Here is a 17,500-nt window from a genome sequence, read left to right on the forward strand (position 1 = left end):
GTGGGTGGGGTGTGAGAAAGAGAGAAAGAGAGAGATTACATAAGAGGTATGAGAAAACCTGGATTTTTATAGCTAAGTATAAACGAGATGTAGAGAAGAAAAGTTAAAAGGTGCAGATGGAGAGATGACAATGGAAGATAGCAGTAAAAGGAAGGTGGCCAAAGTATTTTAGGGAGTTGCTAAATGTAAAGGAGGATCGGGTGGGAAAGGTAGTTGTAAGAAAATGAGAGTTATGAGTGAGGAAAATGGAAGAGAAATAAGGAGAGATAAAGTGAAGCCAGCTGTTAAGATGATAAGAGCAGGTAAGGCACCTGGGTTGGATGGATGCCATGCAGAACGTCTGATGAAAGGAGGTACAGTGATGGTGGACTGGCTGGTAAGGTTATTTAATGTTTTTTTTAAGAGAGAGTAGAGTGCCAGAGGACTGGAAGAGTGCCTGTATAGTTCCACTTTATAAGGGAAAGGGGGACAAGTGTGAGTGTAGTAGTTCCATGGGGATCAGCTTGTTGAGTATAGTTGGGAAGGCTTATAGGAGGGTCTTGAGTGAGAGGATTAGGAGAGGAACAGAGGGAGTAATTGGTGAGAAGCAGTATGGGTTTAGGACAGGTAGGGGTTTTGTAGATCAGATTTTTGTGGTAAGACAGATATATGAGAAAGCTATAGGAAAAGGTAAGGATGTATTTTGGGCCTTTATGGATCTGTAAAAGGATTAAAAAGGATTACAAAGGCGGAGCATACCGACAGGAGACCTTTTGATCCATATCTTGGTCGGATGCGAAAAAAAATAATAATAATAATAATAAATAAAAACTATAATAATGTAAATAACAAATAAAATACATAAATAGATGCATAGGTATAGTTAAATAATAAACAAACAGGTAAATAGTAAATAATAATAAATTGACATATAACTAATAATAAATGAAAATCAGACAGACAAAAGATAACAAAACAAAAACAAATAATACAAAATAAATTATAATCATTACAGCATCTTACTTAGGTATTTATCTAAATGATTCTTAAAGCTTCGAACTGAACTACATTGCACTACCTGTGAAGGAAGTTTATTCCATTCATTAACTACACGGCTGGCAAAGTTGATTCTACCCACTTCCAAATTGAATCTATTTCCGGACAGTTTGAGACCATTGTTTCTTGTCTAATTCTCATTCAATGTGAAAATTTTGTCACTTTTGATGTTGTCAATTCCCTTTAAAATCTTAAAGACCTGTATCAAGTCACCTCTGAGTCTACGCTTTTTTAGGGAAAACAGATTCATGTGTTTTAGTCGATTTCCGTATGATTTATTTTTGATATTTGGAATCAGTTTTGTGGCTCGCCGTTGTACTTTTTCCAGTCTGTCAATGTCTTTAATGAGATTCGGTGACCATACGGAAACAGCATATTCCAAATGTGGACGAACTAACGATTTATATAGCTTGTTAATGAGTGATGGACTTTTGAAATCAAAAGATCGCGCAATCAGTCCCAGAATCTTATTTGCTTTCTCAGAGGCTGTAATACACTGCTTGGATGATTTGAGGTCGTTACTGATAATTACGCCGAGATCTTTTTCACTATCCACTTTTGTTAACGAATTTCCAAATAACTTGTAATCGTACTTACTGTTATTTTTAGCTATGTTCATTACCTTGCATTTACTTGTGTTAAATTTCATTAGCCACTTTTCAGACCATTGCTGTGATTTATCTAAATCTTCTTGAATATCAAATTGGTTTGAGTGATCATTTGCCACTCCGCACATTTTTGTATCATCAGCAAATTTGGAAACGATAGATTTTAGTCCATGGTCTATATCATTTATATATACTATGAATAGAAGTGGCCCAAGAACGGAACCATGAGAAACTCCACTTGTAACATTTTTCCATCCAGAAGTTTTTCCATTTAAAACAACTCTGTTTTCGACCATTCAACCAATTACTAGTCCAACTTAATAGGCTACCACTTATTCCGTGTAAAGCTAATTTAGTAATTAGTCTTTCGTGTGGGACGGTATCAAAAGCTTTTGCAAAGTCTAGATATATTAAATTTATATTGTTTCTTTTGTCATAATTTGAGATAACTGTGTTGTAGAATTCGAGAAAGTTAGTCACGCAAGAACGTGAAGAAGGTTTATGATAAGGTAGACAGAAAGGCACTGTGGAGGTATTGCAGTCAAGATTTTTTTGCGAGCGTAGTAGAGCTTGTGTTAGAATTAGAAATGGAGAGAGTGTGTGGTTTGAGATAAAGGTGGGACTTCGTCAGGGATGTGTTTTGTCGCCTTGACTGTTCAATTTATACATGGATGGAGTGGTGCGAGAGGTGAAAGCAAGGGTAGTGGGTCAGGGATTGGAGATGGTTAAAGAAAATGGAGAAAAGTGGGAGATAAGCCAGTTGTTGTTTGCTGACGACACTGCGCTTGTAGCAGGATCAGAGGAGTGATTGAGAAAGTTAATGACAGAGTTTGGGAAGGTGTGCACAACAAAGAAGTTGAAGATAAATGTGTGTAAAAGTAAGGTGATGAGATGTACAAAAAGAGAAAGTGGCAGCAGACTGGAAGTGAGTATCAAGGGAGAGACACTGGAGAAAGTGGATAGTTTTAGATACTTGGGTGCGAATGTGGCAGAAAAGGGAGGAGTAAGGTGGAGGTAGAGTGTAGACTGATAGAAGCGAGTAAATGCCTTGGGGGATTAAAAGGTGCAATGAGAAATAGACATTTGGTAATGGATGCTAAGAGGAGATTGTATGAAGGAGTGATTGTGCCGACAACACTGTACGGGACAGAAACATGGAACATAAGAGAGGAAGAGAGAAGGAGTTTGAATATGTTTGAGATGAAATGCCTGAGAAGTATGATAGGGGTTACTAGGCTAGATAGAGTGAGAAATGAGGAGGTGAGGAGGAGAACAGGGGTGGAAAGGGAGTTGGGAGATAGGGTTGATGAAAGAGGTGTGGAAGGCAGAGGTGGAAGGAGTGAACATGTGGGGGCGACCTAGGATGAGATGGATGGATGGGGTAAAAGGGGCATTGGGAAAGAGGGGAATGTCTGTTGAGAAAAGACAGGAGAGGACAGAAGATAGGGGTGAATGGAGAAGGGTTGTGTATGGATGATGTTGTGATGCATGAGGGGGAGTGGCTGGGGGATGGGGGTGAGGAAGTATGTATAAGAAATAAACTGACGCACCCCGAAGGGATTTCTCCCCGTCTTCTCTTTTTTCACATGAGGGGACGGAGAGGGGGGTCGCCGATTTCATAAAGCGGCCTTGCTGTGGATGTGCTGTGTCTTGCGACACTGCTTCTGGTCCAGGTCAGTGGACAAGATGCAGGGATGACCCGTCATCCAGGATGTGCCAAGATAAGAGGGAGGGAAGAGGGTAGAGGGGGGTGGAGTATGTAGGGGATGGAATGGGTGGGAGTGGTTTCTATGCCTTTGTCTTTTGGCTACCTCCCGTGTAAGGGGGAAAAACCTTTGGTATATGTATGTATGTATAAACGAGATGCCAATAAAGACACAATAACACAAGTTGAAATAATGAGCAAATTTTTCCAATTGTTATTCATTTGAAAAAAAAGGTCTTTTTGGAGGAGAAGGGAGGGACTAGGAATGTTATTCTAAAACCTATAAGCTCTAGAGCCAGACAGAAACTCTACAAGCCTTATCATACTAGGCTTTTTTTCCTTCAACCTACAATTAGTCGGCGATATCGCCCACTTCCAGCACTATTTCTGACGTAAAGTCACTATGGTAAACTATCTTATTTTCTCAACAATTTACATAGAATGTCATTAGATATGCTGGAGGGAAAATTATTTTCCTCCGGCATATTAGAGTCCTTTCCGAGACCTGAGGATTGCAAATTTGCTCCAGCAGTCGGAGGAAAAATAGTCCAGTGTGATAACGTTTTCACTGGGTATTTATTGGATGTAGAGAGCAAGTGACGGTCGCGATTTGTGTTCTGATTCTTCTTTTATGAAGAAAAGGGATAATGCATCAGGATAAGAGGTTGGACAATGTGATGCAAGTATATAAACCAGGAAGTAAGTAGGACCACATGAGTAAGAGAATTTTGGAAGACAGACGGATAAATGTCTAAAGAGAATCGACATCTTGGTGGGCACTAATTTAGATTATCAGATGGAGGTTTATGTGTCTTAATTCCAATAAGCTTTTGTTCAAGTGTGATTGATGAGTTACAAATGAGAGAGATGGATAGATAGAGATGGATAGATAGATCGCATGTACTTAGATCCGCGAAGAACTCTTTCAACCTCTATTTGTAGTCATCATGATTACATTTTATCTAATTCATATTTCTTCATTTCTTGATGCTACTTCCTTCAGCCTTGTTGCATTTGCAGACCTTGCCTGCACCTCTGTATGTGCCCTGAACACACCCATCCTCACAAACCACGTTCACATATTCTGTACTATGAACTTGACAACGTAACACAAATTCTAGACCGACACCATTATACACCTGGTTTTTCGTAGTCATGCTTATCTGCTATTCATAACGGGGTTTTTCTAACTCCCTAAGGTGAAAAAGAAAAGAGAGAAAGAGAGGTAGAGAGAAAGAGAGAGAAAGAGAGCGAGAGAGAGAGAAAGAGAGAGAGAGGGAGAGAGAGAGAGAGAGATAGAGAGATTAGGTATTAGGAAATAAAGATAATGTGACACGGTGCTTCTTATCTACAACTCAATCCTTGCTCTTATCTTCACCGTGCGAACCTTTTCCTTGTATTGGTTCAACTCCCAAGTTACAGTCTGCGGCGTCAAAATTCGTTCCTCAGCGTTTTTGTATACCCGTTTAGTTTGTACTCACTTTCCTATATTCATCTCTTTCTTTGTCCCCCATTACTCTTATGAGCCAATCATAAAACCAAATGGAGATACCCTGATTTCTATCTTACTCTACAAACATATTGATCTTCCATTCAGATGTATGGGATTTAACATTTGACTTTCCCTTTTTCTTGGGAAAATTCAACAAATCTGCTTGTGAAGGTCATATTTCTTTATAAACAAGGGTAATGATCTTTGTTGCAAAATTACAAGATATAACAGAACAACTATACTGATTGGTATTACACAGTATCACCCTTTTTCCAGTCAGGAAGTAATTTAGTATAAAACGTCGACTGATTTCCGCGTCTTGTTCATATTAAGTTTATTTCATTTTTCACCGATAGCTTACCCTACTGTAGCGGATAGCTATTACTATAGAGGGTAGCTATCACTTTTTACCGTTAGCTTTGCTATAGAGTGGTAATACTACGAATTTTTATTCAATTTCTAATATCAGCAAGTCGTTTATTTTCTTTGTCATACTATGGGTCAGTACAAAACATGTTCTTTTGCATTCTTGAAATATATTTAATTACATTTGACTCCTGGCTAGTAACTAGGTTACTCCTAGAATCAGGTGACGTTGTTGAATGAAAAGTTTATCTAGAATAGGTCCCATCCAGATCCGGAGCCAACAGAAGTTCCGGGAGCGAAGTCTGGTGTCTCTTTATCGGTTGGAGCAGGGGTACTGTTCCCACTTGCTGCAGCAAAGAGGCTCCTGGCTCTGCATTTCCGTATATTCCCAAGGTCCACTGCACAGCTCGTAGTAATTGTACACGAACTCGTTGTCGATGTCACCGAAGTAGGATTCCTGGCACAGGTACTGTCCGATGGTGGTGATGCCGTCGGCCATCATGGTGTAGAGGTCCCCTTTGTTGGTCAAGTCAGTGAATTCTTTTTCGCAAAGGGTCTTGCACTGGAAGTGGGCTTCGCAGCTGGAAAAAGAAAATGGTTCTAGGTTACGAAAATTTCCTTCTCTGTACTTTGGTTGCATACTAGTTCTTGATGAAGATAACTTATTTCACTCAACATTCTAAATGATAAATATTCTTAGCCCTTTCGTTGAACACCTAGTTACCCATGACAGAACAAAATAAGCTGAAGTAAAGAAATTGATAATAAAGTTATATGAAACCCTAATATCTAACATTTCAACTGGACCTTCTTTACCAAGATCAAGAAATGCATAGGTGTGTTTACACAAAATTTACGATACTCTAAACCTTAGACTATACATACCTGCCAACATCGATGCCCGGCATCTCGTAGAGGATCAATTCTCCGAAGCTTCTGTTGGTGAAGAGCCCACATCGACACTTGCTGAAGCCCCTATAATAGAACAAGAACATAAGAATGAAGGAGTCTGCAAGAGACCATAAGTAATTCCATGTTCATTACCACCTGTCTTCCTCATCCATAAAGTTGTCTAACCGTTTCTTAACACAACCGATAGTTTCAGCGATCACTACATGGTTACTAAGTTTATTCCATTCGTTGATCACCCTATTAGTAAACCAGTTCTTGCCTATTTCCTTCTTAAATCTAAATTTGTCCAGTTTAAAACCATTACTGTGATTCCTGCCCTGTTGTCTGCGTTACCCTTGTTAAAGCCTTTGATCCACTTGAACACCTCTATTAGATCATCCCGCACTCTGCGTCTTTCCAGAGAGTGTAAATTAAGGTGCTTAAGCCTCTCCTCGTAAGGTAAATTTTTTAGCCCATGTATCATTTTGGTCATTCTTCTCTATACTGATTCTAGTGAATACAGAAGTTTGTTAAGATCTGTATTCTATTTATTGTACAATACTCGTTCCCTTCATGCAATGTTCTGCGCAGGAATCACTCCCTAGAAAATAACCTAGTTTTGCTGACACTATCAATCTGATTCAAGAAGTTTGACATGGCGTTTTCCTTCAGTCAGAATATTTTACGGTAAATTCCTTGGCGTGAGGGATACTAATAATGGTAACTAGGAATTTTCTTTGTCGATTATTAACAATTATGACCAGACAGCTGCACCTGCCGCTCTCCAAATGAAATCCCATTCAATCTGCGTATCTTTATATTGATTATACTTAAGCATAGTGAGACACTCTTACTTTATGTTAAGTTAAACCATAACGAGAGAATAGATGAAAGTAATGGGTAAAGTTTAGAATACAATTTTCTGTATTTTTTAACTAACTGACAGACAACGCGGTGTCGACATATTATTTCTCATATGTAACTGGCTGTTGTCGACATGTCTAACGAGAAAAACACCATGTCAAGACCGATCCTTTATTACAGGACAAAGCCCGAACAAATGAAACGTGGTAATAAAGGTAGATATATTCTCTCTCATGGGTTAGACATGTCACCTTCCAACACACACACACACACACACACACACACACACACACACACACACACACACACACACACACACACACACACACACACACACACACACACACACACACACACACACACACACACACACACACACACACACACACACACACACACACACACACACACACACACACACACACACACACACACACACACACACACACACACAAACATACACACGCGCATGCACGCACTTACACATCCATTCACCCACCCAAGCACACACATGCACACACGCACGCACGCACGCACTCACGCACACATACACACACACATATACACACACATACACACGCACACACACATATATATACACATACACACACATGAGTGTCTATGTTCTCACGAAGGCTATGTGAAATTTACGTGAGGTCTGATTAGACCATGGGTTCTCACTGTGGTCGATATCGACCCCCAGTGGTTGATGGGACCATCCGAGGGGTTGATGAATAGTCAGAGGGCCGAAAGGGGGTCAATGAATAACCAGGGGGTCAATGAATAACCAGGGGGTCGATGAAGAACCATGAGTCATTGAATGTTTACTGCCGGGGGTCGAAGGGACTATTGAACACTCCGATTGGAAATTCTCAGTAATGATTCTTAAAAATCTGAAGAATATCAGACACCATTAGATTGAAAGAAATTCTAATGAGTTCTTGAATTCAAACAATATTTTTTTTCAGTAAATCTTCTGAAGTTTCAGCAGCGCTGGCAACACTACCTTCAACCAATCCCTCCCTCTCACTGTCTCTCGCAACTCTGCTGTCCGTACTAGGGTTTGTACAGGGTGCATTCCGTACGACCTTGGCTCCACAGATTTTCAACAAACGAGAAATAAAATAGTCACTTATCAAATGTAACGGGCGCATATCACCTCTGTTTTGAGTAAAGGAAAAAAAAGTTAGAATAACTGTTAGAAAAAAAAATCTAATTTTCACATAACTTCGCTTTCGATTTCCGTTTATACATTTATTGTGACAGTTATGAAATTGACCACAAAATGGTCGCTGACGGCTAAAGCGCTAACTCTTTAATGGACAAACAAGCAAACAAGCAAAACGTGTCAAACTTGCGGCATTCAGTACTCATGCACCCTTCAGATGATCTGGAGGTTGCACAAATGATGGTTTAGCTCTATAATACTGTCATACCGCTTTTGAATTTACGAGCTGTCACCATCACATAATGAATAAAGTGAATAATTCAGTTTCGTTCAACATATTTCGTTCGACATATTTTCTTACTGCGTGTTACCTTTTTATTATAATCCATGTCAACTACTACTACAACTACTACTACTACTACCACTACTACTACTTCAACTACTACTACTACTACTACTACTACTACTACTACTACTACTACTACTACTACTACTACTACTACTACTACTACTACTACTACTACTACTACTACTACTACTACTACTGCTGCTGCTACTACTACTACTACTACTACTACTACTACTACTTCTACTACTACTACTACTACTACTACTACTACTACTACTACTACTACTACTACTACTACTACTACTACTACTACTACTACTACTACTACTACTACTACTACTACTACTACTACTACTACTACTACTACTACTCATATTGATTTTGCCATCGATGTTATGTTCCTTGAATTAGAAGCTAAGGGGTCGATAAAAAATTTGAAACTTGATTGGGGAGTCGACGAGTTAAAAATCTCAAGAACCGCTGGCTTAGGCGATACTTACTGGGCAAGGGCTGCGCATGCTAGAAGGAGGATTGCCGTGTAAGTCTTCATTGTGTCTGCAGAGGAAGATAAAAGAAAAGAATGTGAAGGAAGGACGAAACCCACAGTTTTACATATTGAAATTGTGATAACTTTCCTGTTGTATCTCTCAGCCCCTTTCATCTTGGTGACACAACGCCAAATCTCTTACGTCAACTTCGAGAATATTCCAATATGCTAAGGGGTAATCCTTTCATATCAAAGGTTAAATCATTTTAATTCATCCCTTCGATTCTGATTATTTTTTTATTCTAATTTCGAGAGATTTTGTTCAGCTGAGGAATACTCCTGGACTGAGAAGGGAAATAATTGATGAATAATTGATATAATTGATTGTAGTACTTTTTTTTTTAGAAGACTGAAGGGAGCCAGACGAAACAATAGATACACGAATGTCTATTTTCTTAGCGCCTAGTCATCCTAAAATTAATTACTGACTGATAATGACAAAGTTAGTCAAATTTGCATTTCAACTAATATCAGTTGTGAAGTTTGAAAATTACTACTTGGTGACTGTCAGAAGGGATATCGTTACCTGATGAACGGTCACTAGATGAGACGGGGTAAATGTCCCCAACCATATATATACTGTACCTTAAAGTGTGGTTGAACGTATGTACGAACAAATAGAAAGATAAAGCACTGAATACGCACACACACACACAAGCACATACTTTCTTACTTTCTAATGGTTAGCCACCGTGATTGATGACGAATTTGCTCAAGATAAGGATGATGTACTGGTGACAAAAGTCTTCACTGGTGGCGACGCTGGTGTTGCTGTATGTCGTGGGGCCCCGTTCTGGAGCCACTTATTTTGTTATACAGGTGGCATGGATGTTGATGGTAAGGACTTCAGCATTGCATTAATGTTGTTCGCCTTTTGTTTCTCTTTTTTCTCGAACAGTGATTGTTCAAGGGGCATTGTTTAAATATGTCAGGTGCAGGGTCTATAAGGATCTAGCTCCGCTGTACTTTCGGCTCGAAAAGACATCTCTTCAATAGTTCCCTTGAATAAATATTAAATCACTCTTCTTGACATTTAGTTAGTTGTTGTACTTCTGGAATCGAGCCATACAAAATTTGCTTCCGAAGACGGTTTTGTGGAATCGTTGTGGTCTGTCCCAATTTCCCAACCAACGAAGACGCCAATGGGACAATGGTACTAGTGGGAATGTTTGTGTTCTGCAGAGGACTTCATCTTATGTTACTCTGTCCTCATTGGAGATATTTTATAAGGAATCACTCTAGATGTTTGGTGTGTCGTAAGTAAGGGGTCCATGATTCGTGTTCATATAACAGAAGTGATAAACAAGGAGACTGGAGCTGCCTAGTGTAGGCCTTATGGTCTCTTGCAGTCTCCTTTATTCTTATGTACTTATGTAGAATAGACCAGGGAGAGGGACTACAGATTTAGTGTTCACATTGAAGATCATTTTAGAAAAACGATGGGAGTGGAATAAAAATACATACTTGGCATTCATACATTTTGAAAAGGCTTTTGACAGAATAGACAGAAGGAAATTATGGGAAGTAATAGGAGATCAGTATTACAGTGTACCACCAAAATTAATAAGAGAGATGAAAAGTTTTTGTGGAAATAGCAAGAACAGGGTGAAAAACAGAGAAATTGAAAGTAGGTGGTTTGAGGTAAAGACAGGAGTGAGGCAAGGAGGAATTTTGTCCCCATTACTGCTTATAATATTCATGGATAAGTGCGTGAGGGAAAACTGTACTAATGAGGATAACGAAATAACTATGGCATATGCGGATGATGTGACAATGATAACGGAAAATCAAAGAAGAAACAAAAAGGAAAGGATTGAAGATAAATGTGAAGAAAACTGAGGTGATGTGTGAAGGGAGAAATAGAGAAGAATTTAATATAAGTATAAATGAAAATCAGCTAAAACAGCTGAATAACTTTAATTATTTAGGAGTTTTGTTTACGCAGGAGAGAGAGATTAATAGACGAATTCAAAAGTTTAATGGAAATGTGAACCAGGTGTAAAACGATAATGTACACGACCATACTAAAACCAATATTACTATATGAGTCAGAAACTTGGAATATGACAAGGAAGATAGAATCGAAGATTGGAGCTGCAGAAATGAGGATATTGAGAATAATTATGGGGGATCACCAAAAGAGGCTGGATTAAAAACGAGAAAATAAGAGAACACCTAAAACTTGAGCCGAATGTTGGAATCATAGAAAGAACATCTTGAGATAGTTTGGTCATATGAAGAGAATGGAAGGAAATAGATATCCTAGGAAGTATTTGGAATGGCAGCCTAGAAGAAGAAGGTGGTTGGAAGATCCAGGGAAAGGTGGATGGACTTTGTGAAAAAGAACTTACATACAGACATATACCAAGGCTTTTCCCCCTTACAAGGGAGGTAGCCAAAAAGGGAAAGGCATAAAATCATTCCCACCCATTCCATCCCTGAATACACTCCACACCCCTCCACCCTCCCTCTTATCTTAGCACCTCCCGGATGACGGGTCATCCTTGCACCCTGTCCACTGCCCTGGGTCAGAAGCAGTGTCACAAGACACAGCACATCCACAGCAAGGCTGCTTCATTAAATCGGCGACCCCCCACCTCTCCGTCCCCCCCATGCATAAAAGGAGAAGACGGGGAGAAATCCCTTCGGGCTGCGTCAAATTTTACTCACACATACTACCTCACCCCCCATCCCCCCGCCCAGTCCACCTCATGCATCACAACATCATCCATATACAACCATTCTCCATTCACCCCTGTCTTCTGTCCTCTCCCATCCTTCCTCAACAGACATTCCCCTCTTCCTCAAAGCCCCCTTCACCCCATCCATCCACCTCATCCTAGGACGTCCCCTCATGTTCACTCCCTCCACATCTGCCTTCCATACCTCTTTTACTAGTCTTTCTTCACTCATTCTTTCCATGTGTCCAAACCATCCTAATACTCTTTCATCAACCCCATCTTCCAACTTCCTTTCTACCCTTGTTCTCCTCCTCAGCTCCTCATTTCTCACTCTATCTAGCCTAGTAACCCCCATCATACTTCTCAGACACCTCATCTCAAACACATTCAAACTCCTTCTCTCTTCCTCTCTTATGTTCCATATTTCTGCCCCATACAGTGCTGTTGGCACAATCACTCCTTCATACAGTCTCCTCTTAGCATCCATTCCCAAATGTCTATTCCTCATTACACTCTTCAATCCACCAAGGCATTTACTCGCTTCTCTCAATCTACATTCTACCTCCACCTTTACTCCACCTTTTCCTGCCACATTTGCACCCAAGTATCTAAAACTATCTATTTCCTCCAGTCGCTCTCCCTTAATGCTCACTTCCAGTCTACTGCCACTTTCACCCCTTGTACATCTCATCACCTTACTTTTACCCACATTTATCCTCAGCTTTCTTCTATCACACACTCTCCCAAACTCTGTCACCAACTTCCTCAATCCCTCCTCCGATCCTGCCACAAGCGCAGTGTCGTCCGCAAACAACAGCTGGCTCACCTCCCACTTTTCTCCATTTTCTTTAACCATCTCCAATCCCTGACCCACTACCCTTGCATTTACCTCTCGCACTACCCCACCCATGTATAAGTTGAACAGCCAGGGCGACATAACGCATCCTTGACGAAGTCCCACCTTTACCTCGAACCACTCACTCTCTCCATTTCTAATTCTGACACAAGCTCTACTACTCTCATAAAAGCTCTTGACAGCTCCTAGAAGCTTTCCTCCTATCCCATATATCTTCATAACCTCCCACAGTGCCTTTCTGTCTACCCTATCGTAAGCCTTTTCCAGATCCATAAAAGCCCCCCAAAAAAAAACATCCTTCCCCTTTCCTATAGCTTTCTTACATATTTGTCTTACCACAAAGATCTGATCTACACAACCTCTACCAGTCCTAAATCCACACTGTTCCTCACCAATTACTCCCTCTGTTCCTCTCCTAATCCTCTCAAGAAAAAGAACTTGGAAGAAATTTAACGTTAGAAGAAGTAAGCGAACAAGAAATTTACGAGGATCGAGATGAGATGAGTGGAGGCGTCTGATGACGAAGCCGATGACTGACAGTTGAAATCAACTACCTGGCGTCTGGTGAGAAAGAAATGCTAGTATGCAGATTTTGTCCGAGAAATCCCTTGAAATGTCTTCTAAGAATCAGATTCTTACTTAATTTTCAAATGGATTTTTGTGCATTTCTTCAAAGTAACAAATGCTCAGTTGATTATTCAATGAACTGGATTAACAGAATTTCTTTAAGAAAGAATGCTTCCGAGGCAGACAGAATATTGGACTATTCTGATTGGTTCATTGTTCGTGTAAGATCGTGCATGTTCTAGCTGGGAGTTGGTAAACTAGGCAATATTTTTATTTTAGGACAAATAGACTTAGTGAAATGCATCTAGTACTTTTTTATGAGGAATTTATCATTTGCTATTATTTCACAGCCATATGCACAGTGCAGTTATAGAGACTGTGAAAGTGAGTTGGGTTTTTTATGAAGACGTTCCAGACAGACAAGATTATCATCTGTTATATGGTATGTGAATGCCTGGCTCTATTTTCAAAGCGTTATGGGATAATTGGTCAATTTCCATGAGAAATTTATAGATAGTACTCCCGTCTTCTACACTGTTCTTGTTTTTCTTGAGTTGTTTTCTTACTATGATTATTTATGCAAGAGCCATACAATTGAATAAGTCGTGTAACACTGATAAGCTAGGGAGCCTGTCCAGGATGTTAGGTGTAGAAATATTTTTCTTTAGCAAGTTACTGAAATGTTCCTTCCTCCAGTCTAGTTGATACTTGTTGTTTGTTGTACTGTATGATTAAAGCCGTGTTGCATTTTCATGAATCATAAGTTGATTTTACAGTTTTATTATATCCTTGAATGCTGTTTGGACTGGCGTAGTTTTGGGTTTCACCTGCCTTCCAGACCTGCCATTCATTTTCCATGTTTCGCAGTCCTCTGGGCTATCCCTTGATGTTGGCAAATTTGGCTGTGTCCGGATTTGGATCATCAACTAATGCATTATATTATGTTCTGCTCTATGTATATTGTGTATTTCTGGCGAGTTTTGATCAGACCAGTCTTGGTGTTTCCCACGGGAAAGACAAACACGTCTCCACCTGCTTCTTATATGGATGTAAGGATGATATTCCGCGAAGTGTTTATGTAATGGGATTTTTAAGCATCATTCGGTCTAGTCGTACTTTCAAATTATACGATTCTCTGTTAATTCTCAAGTGATTTTGAATTTTATTTCATCACTCAGTCTAGTTGTACTTTCAGATTATACGATTCATTGTTGATTCTTAAGGATTTTCTTAATTTAGTTTCATAATAGATGTTGTTTTGTGGTTCTGAGGTCGAGGCTCTATGCAGACCCGACCCCTTGTAACCCTGTGATTTGTTCAGTAGTTCCTTCATACCATCATTCATGTTTTAATTTTTTTTCTGTCCAAATTTATGATAACCGCGTAGTCAAGGAGTCACTACATGTTTGAAAAGAAACATTTCCATGTGGTCCTGAGATTATTACTCATTTGGAAAATGGTATTAATTACAGATTTTCATGTTCAGTGCAGAGAAAGAGGAGCCTAAGGTGAGGAGCTTACTCCAGGAGGCGCTAATTAGCTGCGACCGAAACTGTCACCTTTACTTTATGCGATTTACGGACTGTTAAGGCAGATAACATTGTAAGGTCATTACCGACAATACTGCAGATTCCATATTTACCAACTTTGTCGTTCCCCATCTGGGGTATTGGCTACATGTTATTGTACGGCTTAAAGCTGCTTAGTAGCCTTCACCTGATACTTTAGGGTCTATGTGGGACGATCCTATAGACCAAAGCCACACATCATTTTGTCTATGATAGAGGAAATCTCTATTCATAGAGAAATTATGCTACTTTTTATACTGCGACTGTCCCTTCGCTATGCTGTCCACCCACTCTTAGTACCATCCTGTACCACTTCTCTGAATATTCATTTCCTTTTTCGCCGAATCTTATGGTAGGGGAGAATGAAAACCGCCACCGAGTGTTCTCAATTAAGTCGCAAAATAGGACAAAAAAAAAGGGGAAAAAGCATAAGAGGGTCTGGGAGTTTTCTAACCAGAACCCTAAGGTTTCTGTCTTTTAATGTGCATCGATATGGTTCAGACGAGATTACAAGGGAAGAGATAAGTATTATGATTGTGAAAACAAAGACGGATGTGTTAGCATTGAGTGAAACTAAGTTGAAAGGGAGGGGAGAGTTTGAATTTGGGGGTGTAGTTGGGAAGGTGTCAGGAGTGAATAGAGTACGAGGGAGAGAAGGTGTAGCTATACTAGTAAGTGAAGAGATAGGTAAGTGTGTGGTGGAGTGGAAGGAGGTTTCTTCAAGGTTAATGTGGATGAAGGTGAAACTGGGAAGGGATATGTGGGTCTTTGTAAGTGCATATGGGCCTGGTAAAGAAGCGTGTAGAGGAAAGGGAGGCTTTTTGGATAGATTTAAATGAGCGCACAGAGGGTTTAGGGAGAAATATCAATGTAGTGGTATTGAGAGATCTCAATGCTAGGGTAGGAGACAAACCAATAGACGGAGTGGTTGGGAAGTGTGGAGTTCCAGGAAAAAAAATTAGTGGAGAGATAGTGGTGAAGATGTGCCTGGAAAGAGAGTTGATGATAGCAAATACAGTGTTTAAGAAGAAAGTCAAGCAAAAGTATACATGGGAGAGAGTGGTGGATGGAAGGGTGCTAGATAGGGTTTAAATGGACTATATAGTGGTAACCAGGAGAAGGGTAGGAAGAGTTTTGGATGTACATGTTCTTATTGGAGAGAGTGGGGGAATACCAGATAATTTTTGGTGGAAGTTAAATTGAGAGTGGAGGATAGATTGAGAAAGAGGAAAAGAACAGAAGGTAGGGAGGTGCTTAAAAATAAACTGCTTAAATGACAAAGAAAAGTAGAAAGAATACAAGAAGATGAGAGAGGAGTGGGAGGAAGTAAAGGATATAATGGAACTAGGAGTGGAGGAGGAATGGGGATAGTTCATGGAGGGAGTCACAAGGTGTACAAAGATGGTGTGTGGAACAAGGAGGGAGGGAGGAAATAGAAGGAATTGTAGTTAGTGATGGGATGATGAAGCAAAGAAGGGTGTATGGGGCAGAAAATGGAATATAAGTGAGGAAGAATTTAAATGTGTTTGCGATGAAATGCCTGAGACCTGAGAAGTATGATAGGGATTACTAGGCTGGATAGAGTGAGAAACGAGGAGGTGGGGAGGCGAATGGGGTCTGGAAAGGGAGTTGGGGGATAGGGTGAATAAAAGAGTGTTGGAATGGTTTGGGTACATGGAGAGAATCAGTGAGGAAAGACTAGTAAAAGAGGTGCGGAAGGCAACGGTGAAAGGGATGAATATGAGGGGGCGACCAAGGATGAGATGGATGGATGGGGTAAAAGTGCCATTGGAAAAGAGGGGAATGTCTGTTGAGGAAGGAAGGAAGAAGCCAGAAGATAGGGGTGAGAATGGTTGTGCATGGATGATGCTGTGATGCATGGAAGGGAGCGGGTGGGGAATGGGGGTGAGGGATTATGTGTGAATGATATTTTGACTCAGCCCAAAGGTATTTCTCTTCGTCTTCTCTTTTACTGAATGGGGAAACAGAATGGGGGGGGGGGATCGCCGATTAAATGAAACGGCCTTAATGTGGATGTGCTGTGCCTCGTTGCATTGCTTCTGACCCAGGGCAGTGGGTGAGATGCAGGGATGACCCGTCATTCAGTAAGAGCCAGGAAAAGAGGGAGGGAGAAGGGGTGAATGGGAGTAAAGTATGTGGGGATGAAATGGGTGGGAGTAGATTTATGCCTTTGACTTTGGCTACTTCCCTTATAAGGGGGAAAACCCTTGGTATATGTATGTATGTATGTCGTTCCTAATTACATGACGCATTCCGACTCTGGCATTGAAATCTCCAATGATCAGTAGTTTGACTATGTAGTTGTTGAAATTGTTTGTAATTAATTCTAGGTGATATATACGACCTAGCTAGTATTATATAGATGAATATCTATTTGACTGATGAATTTATACTTCAATGAAATAATCTATTCATCCATCAAGTATTAATGTATTTACTGTATATATTTACCCTGGACGAATGATCATGATTCTGGAAGTTTTGAGGCCAATACTTCCAAACTGCAGGTGTCTTTTTCTTCTTCATTTTTTGTGATACCCTGCTTTTTTCATTTTTTCCGTAAAACTACTTTAATAAGATTAGATCTATCACTTTAAAGTAAGAATTACCATTATATTTTCGCATCATTCGTTAGACATTGTTTATATCTGTTATGTATTTCAAATGAATAAAATGTTGTCTTTTCATAGTATGGCTCCCCAAAACTTCAGCTTCTTACAACTTCCCAACTCTACTGTTTATTTGTAGTAGAAAATTAACCAAAGAAACTTCAATATTTCTC

At 39.9% G+C, this 17,500-nt stretch overlaps 2 protein-coding genes across 3 annotated transcripts in view; one reads left to right on the top strand and one right to left on the bottom strand.

Moving 5' to 3' along the window:
• The window catches only part of LOC143034343 (uncharacterized), a 24,489-nt gene that overhangs the window by 2,811 nt on the left and 4,178 nt on the right, over positions 1–17,500 (top strand). Inside the window, exon 1 of one of the 2 annotated variants that reach the window (XM_076200279.1) lies at positions 209–302. The exons of the other annotated variant lie outside the window; for it this stretch is intronic. Within the exon in view, the coding sequence (XP_076056394.1) occupies positions 224–302 (79 nt within the window). The 5' untranslated portion in view covers positions 209–223. Of the gene's footprint in view, positions 1–208; positions 303–17,500 lie in introns of those variants that run through there. 2 annotated transcript variants of the gene reach the window in all.
• LOC143034130 (uncharacterized) lies at positions 5,183–9,580 on the bottom strand. Its single transcript, XM_076200073.1, has 4 exons — positions 9,552–9,580; positions 8,979–9,033; positions 6,092–6,181; positions 5,183–5,787 (listed from the first exon to the last, which is right to left on the bottom strand). Exons 2-4 carry the CDS (start codon positions 9,026–9,028, stop codon positions 5,520–5,522), a joined length of 408 nt encoding a protein of 135 aa, XP_076056188.1. The 5' UTR covers positions 9,029–9,033; positions 9,552–9,580; the 3' UTR covers positions 5,183–5,519.

Source organism: Oratosquilla oratoria, chromosome 17 (assembly GCF_046742065.1).
Source record: "Oratosquilla oratoria isolate Oo_2021 chromosome 17, ASM4674206v1, whole genome shotgun sequence".
Classification (NCBI taxonomy): Eukaryota; Metazoa; Arthropoda; class Malacostraca; order Stomatopoda; family Squillidae; genus Oratosquilla; species Oratosquilla oratoria.